The sequence below is a fragment of the Polypterus senegalus genome, chromosome 3 (assembly GCF_016835505.1).
Source record: "Polypterus senegalus isolate Bchr_013 chromosome 3, ASM1683550v1, whole genome shotgun sequence".
NCBI lineage: Eukaryota > Metazoa > Chordata > Cladistia > Polypteriformes > Polypteridae > Polypterus > Polypterus senegalus.
This window is the reverse complement of record NC_053156.1, coordinates 286,410,647-286,432,592: the sequence shown is the minus strand read 5'-3', so window position 1 is coordinate 286,432,592 and position 21,946 is coordinate 286,410,647. Positions and strand designations below refer to the sequence as shown.

The following is a 21,946-nucleotide window of genomic DNA, read 5'->3' as shown; positions in this document are numbered from 1 at the left end:
TCATGGGAGCCAGGCAGGAGTTTCCCGCATTTGGTCTGCTGGGAGATAAGACAAAGGATTAATGCACTGTGCTACCTGCTGGTCTGACAAGGAATTCCCTTTTTTTGAGCCCTTTAGCTGCCTCCCATGTGCACGTGTGTGACACCTTCCATTTCTTCTTTTCATGTTATTCCTTTGTGGATTTACCAATGTGCTTTGGATCATCATCATCTTGAAAGGTCCATTTCTGGTTCAACTTCAACTTCTGGGCAGATGGTCTCACATTCTCCTCGAGCGCACTTTGATATGATGCAGAATACATAGTTGGCTTGGTGAGGCCCTGAGGCAGCAAAGCAACCCCAAAAGAGAACATTTCCACCTTCATGCTTTACAGTTGGGATGAGCTTCTTTTCCTGAAATGCATGTCTGTTACTGTGTCCACACAATTCTATGTTTGATTCATCTTTTCAGAGCCTGGTCTTTATCGAGATGTTCAAAGGCAAACTGTAGTCTTGCTCGATTGTTCTTTTTCGGACAGTGTCACACGCGTGTGCATGAGGGACAGTTTACAGGCTCATATAGTGTCATTCCACCTTCAAACCAGGGCTTGGTGCTCCCAACTGATCCCGTCTCTTCTTGTTCCTCTGCAGTGCAGCCAAAGACCCTGCCCCTCAATGACATCACCATCAGCCCACCCACTGTTGACATCATTTCCAGCAAAACCCTCATGACACCATTTCTGGTACCCTGAATCCCCCTTTCTGCCACATCAGCTCCTGTTCCAGCCAACAGTCAGTTCATGGGATGAAGCTGCTGGGCTGGCCAGTCCTGGACAAATTAGCAGTCATTTGAAATCAATGCCACTTGTAGATGATCTTCCTTACTGGATTGATTTCAAATAATTTCCTTGCCAGACTCCTAGGCATCCACAACCTTCTGTCTGAGGGCCTCAGAGAGCTATTTTGATCTTGTCATGATGACACCACTCATGTCAACAGCAAGGAGAACACCAGACCCTCCATGGACCCCCTCTGGTTTAAATAAAACAGAGTCAACATGCATTCTCCACTAGTTTCTAATCAATGGCCCCTAATGTGAAAAAACGTTTCTAATCGGATGGATTTTGAACTGATGATAAATGTAGGTGTTGTAAGAGATGGCCGGCAACTCAACCCGTCTTGGATGTCCCTGAGATGGAAGGATGGGAAAAGTAAGCTTTTCTAGGGCACTGCCTCCCTCAAGATGGTAGATGACAGCTGCCCTGGAGTGTAACAGTACCCCGGATTCCCGCAGGACATCCTGGGACTTGGAGTTCAGTATCTCAGCCCTGATGGGAGACAAGATTCTTGCCTAGCCCAGGAATACTAGAAGGTCACGGGGATGGGAGCCCAGAAGTACTACCGGGCCGATTAAATACTTGAATTCTCCGTCTGACCCGGGTCAAGAACTATATAAAGGACTGCAGAAACACCCAGCAGGCGAGCCAGAGTCAGGTGGATGGTGGATGAAGCTTGCTGGGAGGTGTGGAGAAAAAGCGAGAATTGTGTTTATTATTCTTGTAATTACTTGTCTGTTCAATGTGGCTGTGGCACTTAGGGAGCACTGTTGGAGAAGAAAGGCTTTACAAATACTTCTTGGTGCTTTTACCTGGTGTCCTGAGTGTCTGTCTGTTGGGTTTAAAGGGGCAACACTGACTTCTAGCGTTCATAGTGTTTACTTACGTTTTCCACATGGCAAACCTGTATTTCTGTTAACAAAGACCGTGAGAATGAATACATCGTGTCAAATTTATGTGTAAGTAGATCACTTTCATTGGTAGGCCGTGATTGCATGAAGATTGGCTGTGTGGCTGTTCAGATATGTTGAAAAAGTCAACAATACCCATTTGCGTGTATTTATGATTTCACATGACATTGTGAGTGGGCAGCATCTCTCAGGCTCTGCATTGACGCCATGGATTTTAAAGATCATAATTCATCAGCTAACCCTTGGACCCTTGATAGTAGAAACCCACATCCACTAGAGGAAGTAAAAATGTTAGAGCAGCAGCTTTCTTACCTTCATTGAGCCCAGACTCCTGTTAGTCTGCCAAGTGTTAACACGAGTAAGTCCGAACCGTCGACGTGTCTATTCTCGGTGACACAGCAGATCCAGCTACATGCACCACAAGAGACAGAATAAAAACAACATGCGGTGAGTGACGCGAGACGAGACGGAAATGTTAGACAGAAAGGGGGGTCACATGCATCAGCCCTTAACTGTGGGGGTCATCAGGGGTGCACAGTGACTTCTCTTGTTCCTTTAAGTAAATCAGAAAATCCAGAAAGTTTTATTTTTAAGGCAATCAATTAAGACATGGAAATACTGAAATATATCAGATACAGCTTGCTGTAAAATTAAAGAGAAAACGTGGTGAGAAATGAAAGAAAGATGGAATTTGGGAAACGGAACACATTGCTACTGATATATTTAATTGTGATCAATTCAGTTTTATTTAATACAAGTTTATCGTCCCAAGAAGGACATTAGATTTGTCGATTTGTTCTTTAAGGTCTTTACTTTTTGTGTTTTTTAGCTCACAGTTCATGTTGAACACAGTGAGGCGCAGGTTCTAAAGATGCTGGATTAACAGCCCCTCGGTTGCGCTTGTTGTGGATAGATAACGAACCTGGACCCCTGCTTAGAAGAGACTGGTTTAAAATTGTAAAAACAGGTGGAAACAAAGCACACAATGTTAGACTGGACTTCTTCCCTTTTATAATTGCAGATCAGTTTAAATACCTCGGGGTAAACATCACAAGTAAACAACAAGCTCTTTATCAACAAAATTCCGCCGTCTGTATGGAAAAAATTAAGCAAGACCTGCATAGATGGTCAAGCCTTCATCTCACTCTAGCTGGAAGAATTAACGTTGTTAAGATGAATTTCCTTCCAAAACTAACTCTTCTTATTTCAAAACATTCCAATATTCATTAATAAATCGTTTTTTAAGAAATTAGGTTCGACCATAATCTCATCCACATAGCCAAAGAGCGACCCAACAAAGACCTAAGGCAGAAGGTGGCATGGCTCTACCTAACTTTCAGTTTTATTACTGGGCAGCAAACATACAAGCTATAAAAACCTGGACACAAATAGATGAACATACACAGGTTTGGTCTGCAATTGAAATAAAATCCTGCACTATTTCTTTATATTCTTTGCTGTGTACCCCAATAAATGCAAGTTATCGCCAATATACTAACAACCCAATTGCGCTTCACTCACTCAGTATATGGAACCAATGTAGGAAGAGTTTTAAGATAAAGAAGCTTTTATCTGTGGCACCTCTACATGAGAAACACCTTTTTCTACCCTCTCAAACGTATGCAGTTTTTAATGTCTGGAAAACATTTGGTATTAAATCACTTAAGAGATCTGTACGTAGACAACGTCTTCACATCCTACAAACAATTACATTCTAAATTTAACTTTCCAGCAACACATTTCTTTCACTATCTTCAAATTAGAAACTTTGTTAAACAGAACCTGCCCAATTTTCCTCATCTCCCACCTCCCTCTATGCCAGAAAAAATATTGCTCAGTTTCGAGGACTCATACAGCATCTCTGCAATATATAAAACCATTTTACAGTCCCTCCCTTTCAAAGATCCAAGAGGACACTGGGAAAAAGATCTCTCACTCAATATCTCCAAAGATGAGTGGAAGGTAGCAATGCAGAGAATTCACTCGAGCTCCAAATGCACAAAGAATAAAATTATTCAACTCAAAATTATACATCGAGCGCATCTGTCTCGCTTAAAATTATCCAAAATGTTTCCAGGGCAAGATCCTATCTGTGAACGCTGCAATCGAGTTCCAGCCTCACTGGGCCACATGTTCTGGGCCTGCACCAAATTAACATCATTCTGGACCAAAATCTTGAAATGTCTTTCAGACGGCCTTGGTGTCACAATCCCTCCTGATCCACTAACAGCTGTGTTTGGTGGGCTTAAAGTGGAGAAGGACAAACAAACTGTGATCGCCTTTACTACACTATTGGCACGCAGACTTATTTTGCTCAACTGGAAGAATCCTAACTCTCCTCTTTTAAGTCAGTGGGTAACTGATGTTTTTTTATTATTTGAAACTGGAAAAAATCTAATTCTCACTTAGAAGATCTGTGCAAAACTTTTTCAAAACCTGGCAGGATCTAATCAGCAACATTTTAGAATAAGCTTTTAAAATGAAGAAGCAGATTCTCGTCCCTTTTTTCCATTTATCTATAGTCACTGATTAATTCATCTATTTACTTATTTTTACTAGCTTTAAGTTTTACTCTGCTGGCCTAGCTCTCTTTCTTAGGGGTGGAGGTTGATTTGTTTTCGATCCTATTTTTGTAAAAAATGATTTATTTGTATGGAATGTTGTGTGATTACAATAAAAAAAAAATTAAAAGCAGGTGGAACCAAAGCAGCACAATTTTAGCTATAAAAAAATGAAAATAAAAATTAAATCAAGGGAATGCAATATGGTGGGCTACAAGTTGTCACTTCTTCGTTTAACCAAGACATTCCCCCCTTTTGACATATGGACTTGTATCACTAGCACAGCCGTTCTCGCTTTTATTGCCTGGATGAATATAAATTTAAACAATAATAACCTGACCGAGCAGTGAAACAAAGCACCCTCCATACCTTCTAAGATACCCCACTAATATCCTTGAAGGACTGTAGGACACCTTGAACTATTTTTTCAAAATGAAGTCACATTTTCTCTTCAAGCAAAAAATTAGCCAAAGTCTGCATCCAAATAACTAACCAAATAATAATGATTTAAAGAAGGACCTCCTTGGAGTGAAGGCGCTGTCACCTGAGTCTCACCAACTATAGAGAAACCTCGTATGTCACGTCTTTTAAGTTTTTCGGCAAATTGAGAAAATGATGTCGCCCCTATAATTAACAAACTCCTGAATTCATTTTTCCTGAGCTTCACGTACACAATATTAATTTTTTTAACAAAACAACAAAACCTGCCATTTAAGTCATGCATTTGCAACATTTAAATCACGTGATCATAATTCGACGTTTTCATTGGTAGGCGGTCTTTCCTCATTGATCAGTGCAGTTTCTACATTTTTGTCTTGCAGTATGTAAAATACTGTGTACATTACTCGCTTCTTCCATCACGCTATGACCGAAATGAAGACATATTTGGCCATCACCACTGCCTTATAACATTAGGAAAGACTTAGTAAATCCAAAAAGAAAAAAAAAAACTAAATTTTGAAAAAGAAAAAAATGTCAGTTACCAGGTTTTTCCGGTGCACATGAGAAGTGAGCTCCTGTATCTTGTCACGCATGCACATCGGAGGATCATCTCACAGGTATGTAATACAACTCTGGGGCGAAAGGTGGCGTTATCATGTCAGGTGGCATACCCGCTATTTAAATCATCTGTATGACACCTCAAGTGTTTCGTAACTTAAATTGGGCTCAGTGGTGAGTGACAGACATTAAACAGGTCTGCTGGTTATAAAGTGCAAAAAGGGTGCAGTATCTTGGTGTTTGTCCTGCTTTGATCACATTGCAATCTGAAATTAAAATGGATTTCATGTATTAATCACTGTTAATGTCACAAAAACAAAAAAATGTTTTGCAGTGGTAGGCATGTTGTGTAAATTAAATGGTACAAACCTCCCAAAAATCCATTTTAATTCCAGGTTGTAATGCGACAAAACAGGACAAACGGGGTGTATAGTTTCTCAAGGCACTGTACAGAGTTTATTTTGCAAAAAGAATAAGAAATGTGTTCAGTTAAAGTACCACTTCTGGTCATTGGAAGTAGCCCAACAGTTGATAGGATTCCTTATTTTTGATATAAAGCTGGTATTCAAAACGTTATTGACCGACGTCAAAGCGTTTTGAGTTATCACGTTTACACACAGACAGGCATAATTTCAGAAATGGTATTTTCAAACTCAGGAAGGTCTAAAATGTCAAGATTCATCAAAATCTCAAGGTCAAAGTATTTCACAATTTCTCTGTACTACGTATATGAAAAAGTAAAAACAATTGTCAGTGCGCTCCCTCGATCTTCTCGTATACTGAGATAGTGGAAAAGGTCATCAGAGCCGCTTCCAGCTGCACAATATTTCTCAAATTTCACGTCTCTTTATTTCTCATCAAAACTAATTGATAACATCGATACCCAACCATTTATCTCTATTTATTCTTACATATTGGAGTGTCCGACACCTTATATTCCAAATCGTAACCTTAGATCCTCAAATGAGTGTCTCCTTAGAATTCCAAGAGCAAAACTTAAAAGAAGTGGTGAGGCGGGCGGCCTTCTGCTGTTATGCACCTAAAATCTGGAATAGCCTGCCAATAGGAATTCACCAGGCTGATACGGTGGAGCAGTTTAAAACACTGCTGACAACACATTACTTTAACATGGCCTTCTCATAACTTCACCTTCATTTAATCCTGATACTCTGTATATTCAATTCATTATCATAACTATTCATGGTGGCTTTAAAATCTGTACTGACCCCTACTCTCTCTTCTGTTTCTTTTCCCGGTTTTCTGTGGTGGTGATCTGCACCACCACCACCTAATCAAAGCACCGTGATGTACTACATTGATGGATTAAAAGCCAGAAGTCTGCATGACCATCATCATCAAGTCCTTCCAAGAGAACCCTAAATACAAAAAGGACTGTTTCAATTATGTTGGGTAGAATGCCCAGAGGGGACTGGGTGGTCTCGTGGCCTGGTACCCCTGCAGATTTTATTTTTTCTCTCCAGCCGTCTGGAGTTGTTTTTTTTTTTTTCTGTCCTCCCTGGTCATCGGACCTTACTCTTATTCTATGTTAATTAGTGTTGTCTTATTCAAATTCTTACTTTGTCTTTTATTTCTTTTCTTCATCATGTAAAGCACTTTGAGCTACATTATTTGTATGAAAATGTGCTATATAAATAAATGTTGTTGTTGTTATAATGAAACTTTATATTAAAATGATATTTTTGCACTTAGGAAGATCGAAAACAGTGGTGGAATTTTTTCATGAGTACATATGCATTGTCTAGATTAGATGCAAAGTAAAAAGCGTTATAGTCACCTAAAAACATAGAAAAAGTGTTATATAATACTTGTTGCAATAAATTAAATCTTATTATGATAATGATGGTGAAAGGAAAAAAAAAATATATATATATATATATATAATGTCACACACGCGCATGGGAGGCAGCTAAAGGGCTTGAGTGAAGGCAGTTCGGAGGCATGCCGGGGTGTGGCAGAGTGCACTGACTCTTCTTCTCCCTTGCCTGTAGACCATTCCCGGGGGATTTCACCTGGCTCTATTGACATCACTTCCGGGACTGAGCCAATGGAAGTCGGCCACACCAGCTCCAGTCCCTCTGATGTCACGTCCAGCTATGAACCAATGGTGGAAGACCACGTGCCGGATCCATATGACCTCACTTCCTGTCTTCCCCTTTAAAACCTGCCCCTTTTCCTTTGTTTCCTCCGTCTTGTTTTGGACTCAGTTGAATGCACTTCAGTGCTGATTATTTGTTAAAACGACTTTTGCAGCCAGGATACCATATTATACGGGTGGCTGCCCGAAACATTTATCTGTCCATGTCTCGTTCTTGTGACTATATATATATATATATATATATATATATATATATATATCTTATATCATAAAATTAAATGTACTACCAGGAACATGACAGGGACGTATAGCAGTTTATTGTTCCGATTACATTTTTATATTTACATGGCGTGTTCAATGTTTACACATTATTGTTAAACTGATGATGCATAAATTAAAATAAAATTAATAATAGTTATTCAAAGAATATAAATTATATTTAATACAGTTTTTAATATCATGTACACATTTCCTTTTCCATGATACAAAAAATTTGTATGGTTGTTTAAATAAAATACTACTTCCGGTTCAGCAAGTTTTCTCAAATTTCTTATCTGTTTGCTTTTTATCATTATAAATATCTATACAAAATTTGAATCGTGTCTGTAATTACAACCATAATTTACTTGAAAATTTGCGAAAGTATTCAGGTAAAGTACCAAAAATCAATTTTAATTCCACGTTGTAATGCAACAAAACAGGCCAAACGGAGTGAATATTTTCTCGAGGTATTGTACAGAGTTTATTTTGCAAAAAAAATCTGAAATGTGTTCAGGTAAAGTACCATTTAAGTGGCCCAAAAGTTGATAGGATTCCTTATTTTTGATATAAAGGAAGTGTAAAAAGTCAAGGCAAAGCATTTTCGAGTTACTGTGTTTACATACACAGACACACATCATTTCAAAAATGGTATTTTCGGGACTCAGGAAGATCTAAAATGTCAAGACTCATTAAAATCTCGAGGTCAAATTTTTTCACGATTCCTATATTTTCTCTACATTATGTATACAAGAAAGGTAAAAAGAAAAATAATTCAAATGATCAAACAAACAGATGAATAAAATAAGTAAAGCTTTTAAAAATACATTTTTCAAAATGGTTCTCTTTTTAAAGCAAATTGTCCATCACAGACAGGAGAGTACACAAACCACTAAAGAGCAAGTTGGCCCACACCAGAAGAGGCAAGTTCTCATGAACATTACTAGGACTTCATCCTTCAGCCTTGTCGTATGATCTCTCCAATGCAGGCACTGCTTTGCTTTAAACTCTGGCACTCACGTGGACCCCCAAGTAATTCCCAGCAGTCTTCTTCCACTCTGCTCTGTGGCAGCAGAGTACGCGTTGTCTCACCTCGTCACGTGCTGCTAACAAAGGGCATTCCTAGCAGCCGTCCCTTCCACCAATACCAGCTCTCGCTGGCCATCCCTGCTTCACACCTTGCCTTTTATATTAACAGCGGGGCTTCGTTCATCTCACCTTATAACCTAAGATGCATTCCTTGCAGGGTCTCTCCACCTCACCCTGACTTGCTCTCCTTCTCTCAGAGATTGTAAGCCTGTTAACAACCACAACTTTGTCTTTCCTTCTTCACTGATTAGAGTCATTCCACCATAAGATCACACCTGTCTATCTTTCACTACTTCCCAGCAAGACTGTCATTTTTCCAAAGGTTGACCCCACACTTCACTACACACGCTTCTTTTAAAAGCACTTCTGAACTTGTTACACCTACTCCTGCCATACACTCGAAACTCGAAACTTAAGCCAGTTATGAGATGACAATGTGCTGATTAGTTTTTGAGCCAAATCATGCCAGAGAAAGAGGCACTCTAGAGGAACTCTCAAATACTGTTAAGTCTGCAATTAATTCTGAATTCTTCTTGCCAATTGTTATCGTTATGACCGATTTTATAATCAGAAAGATCAGCATCAAAGCAGTAAATAATTACTGAAATGTTATGGAATAGTTTGGGTAACTTGGTTCCTAGGCAGCAAAGCCTACTGACACTCACGTCCGAAAATTTCAACATACGAGAGGGTACCCAAAAATAACGAACTGAAAAAATAAATGTTTACTTACTGAAACTTTAGAGTCCTTCAAAGTACTCTCCATGTGAATGAATGCACTAGTCCCAAGTTGTTTTTTCATATGTGGGAACAAGAAAAAGTCGCATGGAGGCAAGATCAGGTGACATCACCCATCACAAAGAACAGTGAGTCTGCATTTAATTTTGGGAAAAAAAACTGATGAAATTGTACTGGTGCTTGAAACTGCTTTTAAAGAGGAAGCTTTAAGTAAAACGCAGGCCTCCGAGTGGTTTTTGCGTTTCAAACGATTGGAAATGTCACTTGAAGACCAACCAAGATCTGGCTGACCTTCTGCAATTAGGAATGACAAAAATCTTGAAAAAGTTCGCAATGTAATTTACAAAGATCGGCATCGAACTATTGACGAGATTTCTGAATTGACTTGTGTGTCTTGCGTTCTTGCCACCTTCCCTACTCGCCTGGGGCCTCATGTATAAACGGTGCGTACGCACAGAAATGTTGCTTAAGAACTTTTCCACGCTCAAATCGCGATGTATAAAACCTACACTTGGCGTAAAGCCACACACTTTTCCACGGTACCTCATACCTTGTTGTACGCAAGTTCTCTGCTCGGTTTTGCAGACTGGCGGCACCCAGCGTCAAAGCAGTGCTACTGTTCCTGTGTGGTTACACCTTATTTTCCTGACGCGGCTTTATAAATACATTGAAACTAACCGCACATTGTTTACTAGTGTAACACATCTGATTGTAATTAACTTGTAACAATATATTAGTCCAGGGAACAGCCATAGTATTCCAAATACCATAACTGCTTTAGCGTTGTTACTCTCACTGCACCTTCTTCTTTCAACTGCTCCCATTAGTAGTTGCCACAGCGGATCATCTTTTTCCATATTACTCTCACTGCACCACTCGGAGTACCGTATATCTTCTAGTAGTGGCCGGCTTCTTATTGACGCCCATTTCCAATAAACGCCGGGTTTGAAGAGATGTCGCGACAAACAGACGCCGGTCTCTAATAGTAGCCGGTCTCCTTTAGGCGCCGGTCTGTAGTAAACGCTGATCTCCAATGACCCACTGTCTTTTCCGTACACTAATCCTCTTTTCGTACCACCTGGGCTACCGCCCTCCTGCAGTGAATCATACGGTAAGTACCTTTTCATGTCAAAAATGTTTTTTCGGTCGGATGCTATCGAAGAAGCGAGAAAGTCAAGAAATTTCTTTGTGTACATTTTGCCCTTTCGTCTCCACGTCAATCATAACCCCACAGGGAGGGCAGAGGTGGCGGTAAGAACATGAAAATGCCATCTTCGACACGTTAATCCTGATAAAACTGATTACTGCGTGACAACAAGCAATGGGAGTACCTGTATTGCCATCACAAGAAGAGGAAGATGAAGAAGAACTCTCAAATAACGAAGCAATCATTACCTATTCAGATGACGAGTAGATGGTAAGTACTGTACTTTATTGTATCTTATCCAGTCTCATGTCATAATGTATACGTATATGCGTGAGTTTGGAGCTTATTGCATTTCCTTATGTTCCGCAGGGGATTTGTCGGGCTGATGAGCGCTTTTGTGCGAAATTCGGACTGGTGCAGGCCAGTGCTGGTGGCATCATTGGCAAGAAAGTTGACGTCTACCGTACCTGTTTTTCATGCTTACGGTAGTACCGTACTGTATACTGCTTTAATAAGACCGTACTGCTGTACTGATAATTTCATTAAATCCTGAAATGTTCATCCGGTGTTGTTGCCTATATTTTGTGACTGTAAATACGGTACCATACCGTATTTTACTGCCAAATGAACCCGTTTACCCATCACCATTCCGTCTGTGAGGCGAATAATAGCCGGTCTCTTTTAAACGGCGGGCCGTCAGAATAATTTTTTATTTAAACGCCGGGGCTACTATTGGAAGATATACAGTATTTATATCACTGTATCTGAGTGTGAATCACAGCAGCAGCTGATCGGAAAGAGAATTATCGGTATACAGCTTCAAGTACACGCTGTCTCAGCCACTGCAAAACGTTTCAAAGCCTTTCTTGTACGAGCCTCGCGGTTCAGAAAAAGTTTCATCCCAAGAACTATAAACGCACTCAATCAATTGCTCCTTGTAGAACTGTCTGTACTTATAAGTACAATCACCCCACTGTAAACTTGCACTACAGTTATAATATTACACAACCTGAGCCACTTTATAAAGCGCGTATTTACATATGATGGCGATATCATTTTTAAGATGAAATGAAGCAAAATATGTTTATTATATTATACAGATAAAACTTTAACTTCATTTAAATAATCTATATTCTTCACTGGGAGTGTCGTAAAGTATAGAATAATTAAACATGTACTACGAAGATATTTCAATGTTCCTTAAACGTTTTAAAGAATCGGCGCTCCCCAATTCTGATTGGGTATTTGGGGAAAGAAAAGCACTGACTGCAGTGACGACTACGCCAATATATATTGAATATAACACAGAAAGAGAAAATAACAACACAGCTAAAAACGCAGCGACAAATTTCGGCAAAAGTTAAATGCTTGTGTCATGAGCACGAGGCGGCTATGCAGTGGCCACAACGGACGTGGCCATCCACCGTGCATAAGATACCTTACTGACATTGGCCGGCGAAGGAGCTGCCAATTCTTCCTCTGCCCAGTGCCACCACCAGCCTAGAGCCGCCCCTGAGTACTGCTGCAATAAATTATTTCATCAAAGGTCACACACAATCAATGCGCCATGAAACTCATGTTTAATAACGTGCTTTAACTCCTATCATCATGAAAACGATATCACGTATACATCTCAGTATTTTAGTTATTCAGAGAGCTGTAATATTACGAATGTAATTGATTCTGTGTCCAGTTGGAGGAAGAGAGCCGGTTTAAGAAGCAAGTAGTGATTCACACACATAGAGCACATAGAAGATCAAATACAAAACAAAGCATTTAACGTGCTACTTTAATTACGATCTGATTTGAGAAACTGGTTAATTAAATGATTTTAAGATGAAGTTTATGATGTTCTACTTTAATGACAAAATAAACTACGTGATTAAAGTGGAAATGTCGAGATTGAAGTTGACATTTCGTGCTTTTTCCCCACTGTGTGCCTTTTTTCTCTGTACCCTAATAAACTTTCATATGACACTCAGACAGTGGGCTTACAACTCTTCTTTTCACGGCGACTTTGATATGTGACTTCTTTTTTATTTCCGGCACTGTGCGATTTTGTGAACGTGAGCTTTCAAGTTTCTCCAACACGCTATGTCACTCGATCAACTTCCTTTTGTTGATTATACCACGGTTTATTTGAACAAATAGTATGTTTTTCCTTTGCCTCCACTTGGTATTCGCTGAAATTCTTATATTTTCCCCCGTTCTTTTCCCATTGTCTTTTCACAGAAAGCTGCGCTTAAGGGCGATTTATATTTATTTACATATTCAAAGAGGCGGAATTCTGGGAGGAGTTGGGGCGTTATATAAAGCGCGTGCACGAGCGTTAGTTTTCACGCTGATCGGGATTTATGTAGCGGAAGAACGTGGAAGTTGGAGTACGCACAGATTCCTGCATCTGGATTTTTCTGTGCGTAAGCACATTTTGGCTTTTGTGCTTACACCATGTTATAGTGCGAGTTCTACGCACGGCGTTATACATGAGGCCCCTGATCTTTGCTCCGTGCGACTTTTTCTTGTTCCCACATATGAAAAAAGAACTCAAAGGAAAGCGGTTTTGTACCCTGGAGGAAGTCAAAGAAAAATCGCTGCAGGCCTTGGACAACGTTCCTCTTCAGCAATTCCAAAAATGTTTCCACCAGTGGGAAAACCACTGGGACAAGGGCATTCATTCACACGGAGAGTACTTTGAGGAAGACTAAAGTTTCAGTAAGCAAAAATTATTAACATTTTTTTTTTCAATTCTGGTTATTTTTGGGTACCCCCTCGCATGTGGACATATCAAGATCTGACCTTCAATTAAATAGCATCTATAGATAAAGGTGATGTAACTGAAAGCAAAACAAATGAGTGTTACTTGCAAGATATGGAATTTATTCTGTGCAAAAAGTCAAATCAAGTCAAGTGGCTTTATTGTCACACTATCCATACACCATATTGCAGCATACATGAAATAACGTTCCCCAGGACCGCGGGGCATCAACTATATAAACACAGTATCCTGCACTGTGCTCCCGGGCTGAACTTGCTAGGGTGTCCTAGCTAGTTGTTTGAAATCTTCCCAACTTGTAGATGATTTTCCAGACAGTAGGAAGGTTGATTTCCTTTTTAAATCTCTTACCAGACCCATAGGCATCTATAACCTTATTTGTGAAGGCCTCTGAGAGTTCTTTCAATCTTGGCATGCTGATGACTGCTGACTCTCTTGCCATCTCTCACTTTATTAATACGTCTAATTCCTCCTCCTGTCTGCTTGATCCTGCCCCCACTTCTCTGCTTAAGACCTGCTCATCCATAATTAGTATTCCTGTTGCCTCGTTGATAAATGCATGTTTGATATCAGATTCTGTCCCTACTGTTCTCAAAACTGCTGCAGTTACCCCAATCCTTAAAAAACCTGACCTGGATCCTCCTTCTCTCTCTATCTCTAATATTCCTTTTTTGGCTAAGGTGATGGAACGAGTAGTTGCAACACAACTCCATGGTTTTCTTCTAGAGAATACACTCTGTGATCCTTTTCAGTCTGGCTTTCGTACACAGCTCAGAACTGAGACAGCTCTTTGCTGTGTAGTTAATGATCTTCTCCGTTCTGCAGATTGCTGTTCACTTGATATTCTCATCCTTCTTGATTTAAGTGCAGCATTTGACACTCATGAAATCCTCCTGTCTCGTCTCTCTGCTGTAGGGATCTCTGGCTTAGCTCTTCAATGGCTAACATCATATCTCTCTAATAGGCAACAGTTTGTCACACTAAATCCTCCACCTCACCTGTGCCGCATGGTGACCCTCAGGGTTCAGTCCTTGGGCCATTACTCTTTCTACTTTATATCCTTCCTTTGGGTCAGATTATTCGCAGACATGGCATTAACTTCTACTGTTATGCAGACGATATACAGTTATATCTTAGTAAAGACTCCCCTGCAGATTCACATCCCAGCACACTCACTGACTGCATCACTGAGCTTAAGCTATGGATAGAAAATAACTTTCTCAAACTTAATGACAATAAAACTGAAGTGTTACTGGTAGGCAAAACTTCTCTGTTTCTGTTGATGGTACACTTGTCAAACCTGCTCCTGTTGTCAGAAATCTTGGTGTTTTGTTTGATTCATCAATTAACTTTGAGCTACACATTAGGTCTCTTTCCAAAATTTCATTCTATCGTCTACGTAACAGTGCCCGCCTCAGTCCATTTCTGTCCTTTAATGATGCTCAAACTCTGGTTCATTTTTTCATAATGTCTCGTATTGATTACTGTAATTCCCTCTTCATTGGTCTCTCTGCAAAATCTATACAGAGGCTACAGTACATTCAGAACTCCGCAGCCACACAAAGCGTTTTTCTCACATCTCCCCTGTTCTCTCTCTCAGCTTCACTGGTTACCGGTTCCATCAAGGATTAAATTCAGGATTCTGCTTCTCACCTTCAAAGCCCTACATAACCTTGCCCCTCTCTACCTCGCTCAGCTCATAGCTCCTTACACTCCTTGTCACTCTCAGGTCTTCGAGCAGTAATCTCCTTACTGTCCAACGCACCAGACTCTCCACCCTGGGAGGCAGGTCCTGCAGTGTTATGGCCTCTCAACTCTGGAACTGTCTTCCTCAGTCTCTCTGAGATTGCTCTTCTTTCTGCACTTTTCTCATCTTTTCTCAATCTCTTCCAAGAACTTTTGTCACCTGTGTAATTTTTTTTTACTCTGTATGTAAACTGACCTTAGGTTTGTGGAAGGCACTCTATAAATGTAACTTATTATTATTATTACAGTCATATGAAAAAGTTTGGGAACCCCTCTTAATTCTTTGGATTTTTGTTTGTCATTGGCTGAGCATTCAAAGTAGCAACTTCCTTTTAATATCTGACATGCCTTGAGAGGAGATGAGAAATGGGCAAATGGGTGTGTGTTCACCTATAACATGCCTAATGGGAATGGTAGCATTTCAGCAGTGACATTAAGTTTATTGGATTGACAGAAAATATGCAATATGCATCATAACAAAATTAGACAGGTGCATAAATTTGGGCACCCCAACAGAGATATGACATCAATACTTAGTTGAGCCTCCTTTTGCTCCTTTGAGCCTCTAGACGCTGTCCTCCTATAGCCTTTGATGAGTGTCTGGATTCTGGGTTGAGGTATTTCTGGCCATTCTTCCATACAAAATCTCTCCAGTTCAGTTCAATTTGATGGCTGCCGAGCATGGACAGCCTGCTTCAAATCATCCCATAGATTTTCAATGATATTCAAGTCAGGGGACTGTGACGGCCATTCCAGAACATTGTACTTCTCCCTCAGCATGAATGCCTTTATAGATTTCGAACTGTGTTTTGAGTCATTGTCTTGTTGGAATATCAAACCCCTGCGTAACTTCAACTTTGTGACTGATGCTTGAACATTATCCTACAGAATTTGTTGATATTGGGTTGAATTCATCTGACCCTCGACTTTAACAAGGGCCCCAGTCCCTGAACTAGCCACACAGCCACATAGCATGATGGAACCTTCACCAAATTTGACAGTAGGTAGCAGGTGTTTTTCTTGGAATGCGGTGTTCTTCCTCCACCATGCACAGCGCTTTTTGTTCTGACAAAATAACTCAATTTTTGTCTCATCAGTCCAAAGCACTTTGTTCCAAAATGAATCTGTCTTGTCTAAATGAGCATTGGCATACAACAAGCGACTCTGTTTGTGGTGTGAGTGCAGAAAGGGCTTCTTTCTCATCACCCTGCCATACTGATGTTCTTTGTGCAAATTGCGCTGAATTGTAGAATGGAGAAGATGAATAGGAAGAAGACAAAATATCTGAGGTTTAATAATGATCAGGATTCAGAAGTTAGCCTGCAGGGTCAGCCACTGAAAAGAGTGGATATGCTCAGACATCTGGGATCAGTGGTAGCCCAAGATGGAAAATTAGATGCAGAAACAACCCATTGAGTGAAGTGTGGCTGGAACAATTGGAAGAACGTATCAGGAGTGTTGTATGATCAAACAATTAAGGTGAAGGTTAAAGGTCAGGTGTTCAGACAGTGGTAAGACCAGCAATGATGAGAGAAGATGAGAAATGGGCAAATGGGTGTGTGTATGTGTGTGTGCCCTGCGGTGGGCTGGCATCCTGCTCGGGTTTGTTCCTGCCTTGTACCCTGTACTGACTGGGATTGGCTCCAGCAGACCTACGTGACCCTGTGTTAGGATATAACGGGTTGGAAAATGACATGACATTAAAGGGAGTGCAGGAGAAGAAGTTAGATATGGCAGAAAAAAAAGAGTTAGAAAAAAGGACAGAATAAGAAATGAGACAATCAGAGGTGCAATAAAAGTGGGAGAGAAATCCAAGAAATTACAGGAAAGGAGGTTGAAGTGGTATGGAGATATGACGAGGAGAGACAATGAAGATGTGGGCAAAAGAGTGATGGGAATGGAAGAACAGGGTAAGAGAAAGTTAGGCACGCCAAAGTGGAGGTAGATGAATAAAGTCGAAGAAGATCTGAAGGAAAAGGGCTTGACTGGTGCAAATATAGAATGTTTGTTATTTATATCTTCTTTATCTAAAAACACTGTTTACATGAAGATCAAATCTTGATATATTAAAAAAAATAAAGCATTTTATGGGAGTTGGATACTTTTTCACCTATAAAAACACACACACCACTCTCCATTAGTTGAGCAATGTATTATTGTTAGGGTCACATTAAAGTTTTTCATTCTTCACAAAGCTTGATCTTTGAATTTTGTGGCTTTTATTTTTACCTCATTTAGCCCAACACATTAAGTGAAAAACAAGAGACGCACCTACTAAACTCTCTTAATAGACACACACAGGCAAAGTAAATAAATGACAAGCTGCTCTAAAATAACATCCCCGACAGCACAATATCGCCATCTTCTGGTCACTACTTCCAAATACACAGATTTGGGTTAATATAACTAAACAAAGCATTCTGCACCATCCATCCATCCATGTACTAACCCGCTGAATCCGAATACAGGGTCACGGGGGTCTGCTGGAGCCAATCCCAGCCAACACAGGGCACAAGGCGGAACCAATCCTGGGCAGGGTGCCAACCCACCGCAGCATTCTGCACCACTCTTGACAAATCTTTTCAATGTTTTTTTTTTTTTTTAAATTTGCATCATTTAACTTTACACCAATAAAATACTAATGAATAAAAAGTGTGTAGGTGAAACAAATACTCATCTCTCTGTACATCAAACCGTATCTATACATACAGTTGTGCTTGAAGGTTTGTGAACCCTTTAAAATTTTCTATATTTCTGCATAAATGTGACCTAAAACATCATCAGATTTTCACTCAAGTCCTAAAAGTACATAAAGAGAAACCAGTTAAACAAATGAGGCAAAAATATTATACTTGGTCATTTATATATTAAGGAAAATGATTGAATATTACATATTTGTGAGTGGCAAAGTATGTGAACCTTTGCTTTCAGTATCTGGTGTGACCCCCTTTGCAGCAATAACTGCAACTAAACGTTTCTGGTAACTTTTGATCATTCCTGCACACCGGCTTGGAGGAATTTTAGCCCATTTCTCCGTACAGAACAGCTTCAACTCTGGGATGTTGGTGGGTTTCCTCACATTAACTGCTCACTTCAGGTCCTTCCACAACATTTCGATTGGATTAAGGTCAGGACTTTGACTTGGCCATTCCAAAACATTCACTTTATTCTTTGGTAGAACGACTTGTGTGCTCAGGGTCGTTGTCTTGCTGAATGACCCACCTTCTCTTGAGATTCAGTTCATGGACAGATGTCCTGACATTTTCCTTTAGAATTCTCTGATATAATTCAGAATTCATTGTTCCATCAATGAAGGCAAGCCGTCCTGGCCCAGATGCAGCAAAACAGGCCCAAACCATGATACTACCACCACCATGTTTCACAGATGGGATAAGGTTCTTATGCTGGAATGCAGTGTTTTCCTTTCTCCAAACATAGCGCTTTTCATTTAAACCAAAAAGTTCTATTTTGGTCTCATCCGTCCACCAAACATTCTTCCAATAGCCTTCTTGTTTGTCCACGTGATCTTTAGCAAACTGCAGATGAGCAGCAATGCTTTTTTTTGAAGAGCAGTGGCTTTCTCCTTGCAACCCTGCCATGCACACCATTGTTGTTCAGTGTTCTCCTGATGGTGGACTCATGAACATTAGCCAATGTGAGAGAGGCCTTCAGTTGCTTAGAAGTTACCCTGGGGTCCTTTGTGACCTCGCCGACTATTACACGCCTTGCTCTTGGAGTGATCTTTGTTGGTCGACCACTCCTGGGGAGGGTAACAATGGTCTTGAATTTCCTCCATTTGTACACAATCTGTCTGACTGTGGATTGGTGGAGTCCAAACTCTTTAGAGATGGTTTTGTAACCTTTTCCAGCCTGATGAGCATCAACAACTCTTTTTGTGAGGTCCTCAGAAATCTCCTTTGTTCGTGTCATGATACACTTCCACAAACATGTGTTGTGAAGAGCAGACTTTGATAGATCCTGTTCTTTAAATAACACAGGGTGCCCACTCACCTGATTGTCATCCCATTGACTGAAAACACCGGACTCGAATTTCACCTTCAAACTAACTGATCATCCTAGAGGTTCACATACTTTTGCCACTCACAAATATGTAATATTCGATCATTTTCCTCAATAAATAAATAATAAAAGTATAATATTTTTGTCTCATTTGTTTAACTGGTTTCTCTTTATCTACTTTTAGGACTTGAGTGAAAATCTGATGATGTTATAGGTCATATTTATGCAGAAATATAGAAAATTCTGAAGGGTTCACAAACTTTCAAGCACAACTGTAAAAAAGGCCAAAGCCCCCATTGACTCATCACTAGTTCTCCCACTTTCCATATAGGTGGGAAGCTGAAATTTCGCTTGCTCATTCCTTGTAGTGTACTTACAAAAGTTAGGTTTGTTTCATGTCCTATTGCAACACCCAAGGGGGAGAAACAGGTGTACCCCCTAAACCAGGGGTGCCCAATGCGTCGATCGCGATCGACTGGTAGATTACAAAGGTAGTGCAGGTAGGTTACGTTGAATTCCCAAAAAATTTTTTTTAAATGTTAGTCTATCATATATCCTCCCTATGGCATTTGCCACTTGATTGACATACAGGGTGGCCAGTCTGAGATCTCTTTTCTTCTAACACACTGGTCATCCTGTACGCACGATCAACCGCACAACCTACTGCAAAACTCTGGCTGTGATCTAGTTAGCCTTCCAATTTATATATAGAGGATTTAAAAAAAAATGTTTGTGGAGGGTATGGGCTGGATGTGGAATTGGAAGAGGATTTTTTTCTCTTAAAATGTCACAATCGAAGTGTGTTTGTCTGATCTGTCAATCTATCACTGCTATTCCAAATAAGGAAAATGTGGAAAGGCACTTTCGAACTGTTCAGAAAAACTACGAAGCTGACTTCCTTGAGAAAAGCAATCTGAGAAAGAGAAAGGAGAGGGAACTAAAATCGCAGTTAATCGGACAGCCGTCATTTTTCACTCGGCTGAATTCAAAACCTCCTTGACTGCATTATTCGGCTCTACTTATTTATGCGATCAGCCTTTTCCCACATGAAGATTATTAAATCCAAATACTGTAGTGACCATAAATGTATTGAATTGTTATTGTGCCATAAAGGTTATTCAGTTATGCAAGGTATGACAATATGTACTTTATGTATAAAGTATACTCAGTATATATATATATAATTTTTAATGTAGGTAGATCATTTCAACCTGGTCATTTTAAAAGTTGCTCGCAAGCCGAAAAAGTGTGGGCACCCCTGCCCTAAAGTGTATATATAGGGTAGGGGGAAACCCTCCTCACTATTTCTGCGACTTCCAATATACGTAGGAAGCCCAAATTTCCCATGCTCATCCTTTACATTGCACTTACAAACATTAAGTATGTTTCATTTCACACCGTGCCCCGTAACGAACTTTCGAAAATAACATCTTCTGTTTGGCGGTTCTCACCATTATGCCGTAAGGAACTTTCGGAACTGACCTCTCCTTTTGGCGGTTTCATTACAATCCTAAATGAAACTCTTTACAATCATCAAATTCACTCTCAATACTAAAATAAGCCTACGACAATTACATTGACAATCATGTTACATTATTTTTTAAAATGTTTCCTTTCCTTTTTCATTACTTCTTTAATACACTACTTCTCCTCTGCGAAGCGCAGGTATTTTGCTAGTCACTGATAAAACCACATTGAAAAAATGACCTTTTTGTCAAAAATAGTGCTAAAAGTTTTAGTTTTATACAATAGTTTATGAGTTGTGAAGCCATTCACTCCTTTTTGTCATTTCATTTTCATATAATCATTTAATCTATCGTTCATCATTTCATATGAAGAATCTACAGTGACTTCAGAAAGTTTTCACATTTTGCTATGTTACAGCTTAATGCTAAAACCATTTGAATTAATTCTTCCCCACATCAATCAACACTTAAAATTCCAGAAAGAAAAATTGAAAACAATATTTTAGGAATTTTTACATGTTTAAACAAATATAATAATTTTTTTTTAAGTAAAACTATTTCATTTACTTTAGTTATAAATGCACTAAAAAGCAAAAATAAAATTTTCTTTAACCACAATTTACGTGGTTATATATGAATAAAATAACATCAATAAAATCATAGTTTTTGAGTATTTTTCTTTAATTGTTTTCTATGAATGGGAAGCTTCTTTAAAAGCATTACATAATATATCTTCTTTGTAGAATTATTTGAATACTAAAAAGAATTATATTTTGGTGTCTTATATTTTTGCGTTCAGGCTCTTATGGGATTAGAAAAAAAAAAATTGTCGACAAAATGACAAGTTTATGGCAATGCTTCCTCACCATGATCATCAAGGCTGTTCTTTCGTAAGAGTAAACAAGTAAAGGCGTCACGCGTATTCACCAACTCCACTCACTGGAAGCATCACTCACTTGTATGCTCCAATATCTCACGTTTTTTCTCTCCATCACTGTTGTGTGTGTGTTAATTGGAATCGCATAGCCATTGATTATGGCAAAATTTGTTATGTAATTGCATTGGTTTGGATGGATTATTGTATTGTCCTCGATACGGAACACGTATGCAAAACTTGAAGAAATTCGCTTTGTGAAAAGTGGGTTTAAAATCATTTGCAAGATATGAACCAGACAAACAAACGGACAGAGGAGTCAAGTTAAACAAAATCATTTAATAAAAAGTAAAATTGAAATATCTCACTAACTCAAGTATCCAGACCCTTTACTACGATACTTGAAATTTAAGCTCAGGTGCATCCCCTTGTTT

At 39.5% G+C, this 21,946-nt stretch overlaps 1 protein-coding gene across 6 annotated transcripts in view; it reads right to left on the bottom strand.

Annotated features, from left to right (window-relative positions):
- The window catches only part of ppfia4 (PTPRF interacting protein alpha 4), a 494,511-nt gene that overhangs the window by 6,878 nt on the left and 465,687 nt on the right, over positions 1-21,946 (bottom strand). For 5 of the 6 annotated variants that reach the window (XM_039749365.1, XM_039749366.1, XM_039749361.1 and 2 more), the window contains one exon: positions 2,038-2,133. The exons of the other annotated variant lie outside the window; for it this stretch is intronic. In XM_039749365.1, coding sequence (XP_039605299.1) covers positions 2,075-2,133 — 59 coding nt within the window. In that variant the 3' untranslated portion in view covers positions 2,038-2,074. The remainder of the gene's footprint in view (positions 1-2,037; positions 2,134-21,946) is intronic. 6 annotated transcript variants of the gene reach the window in all.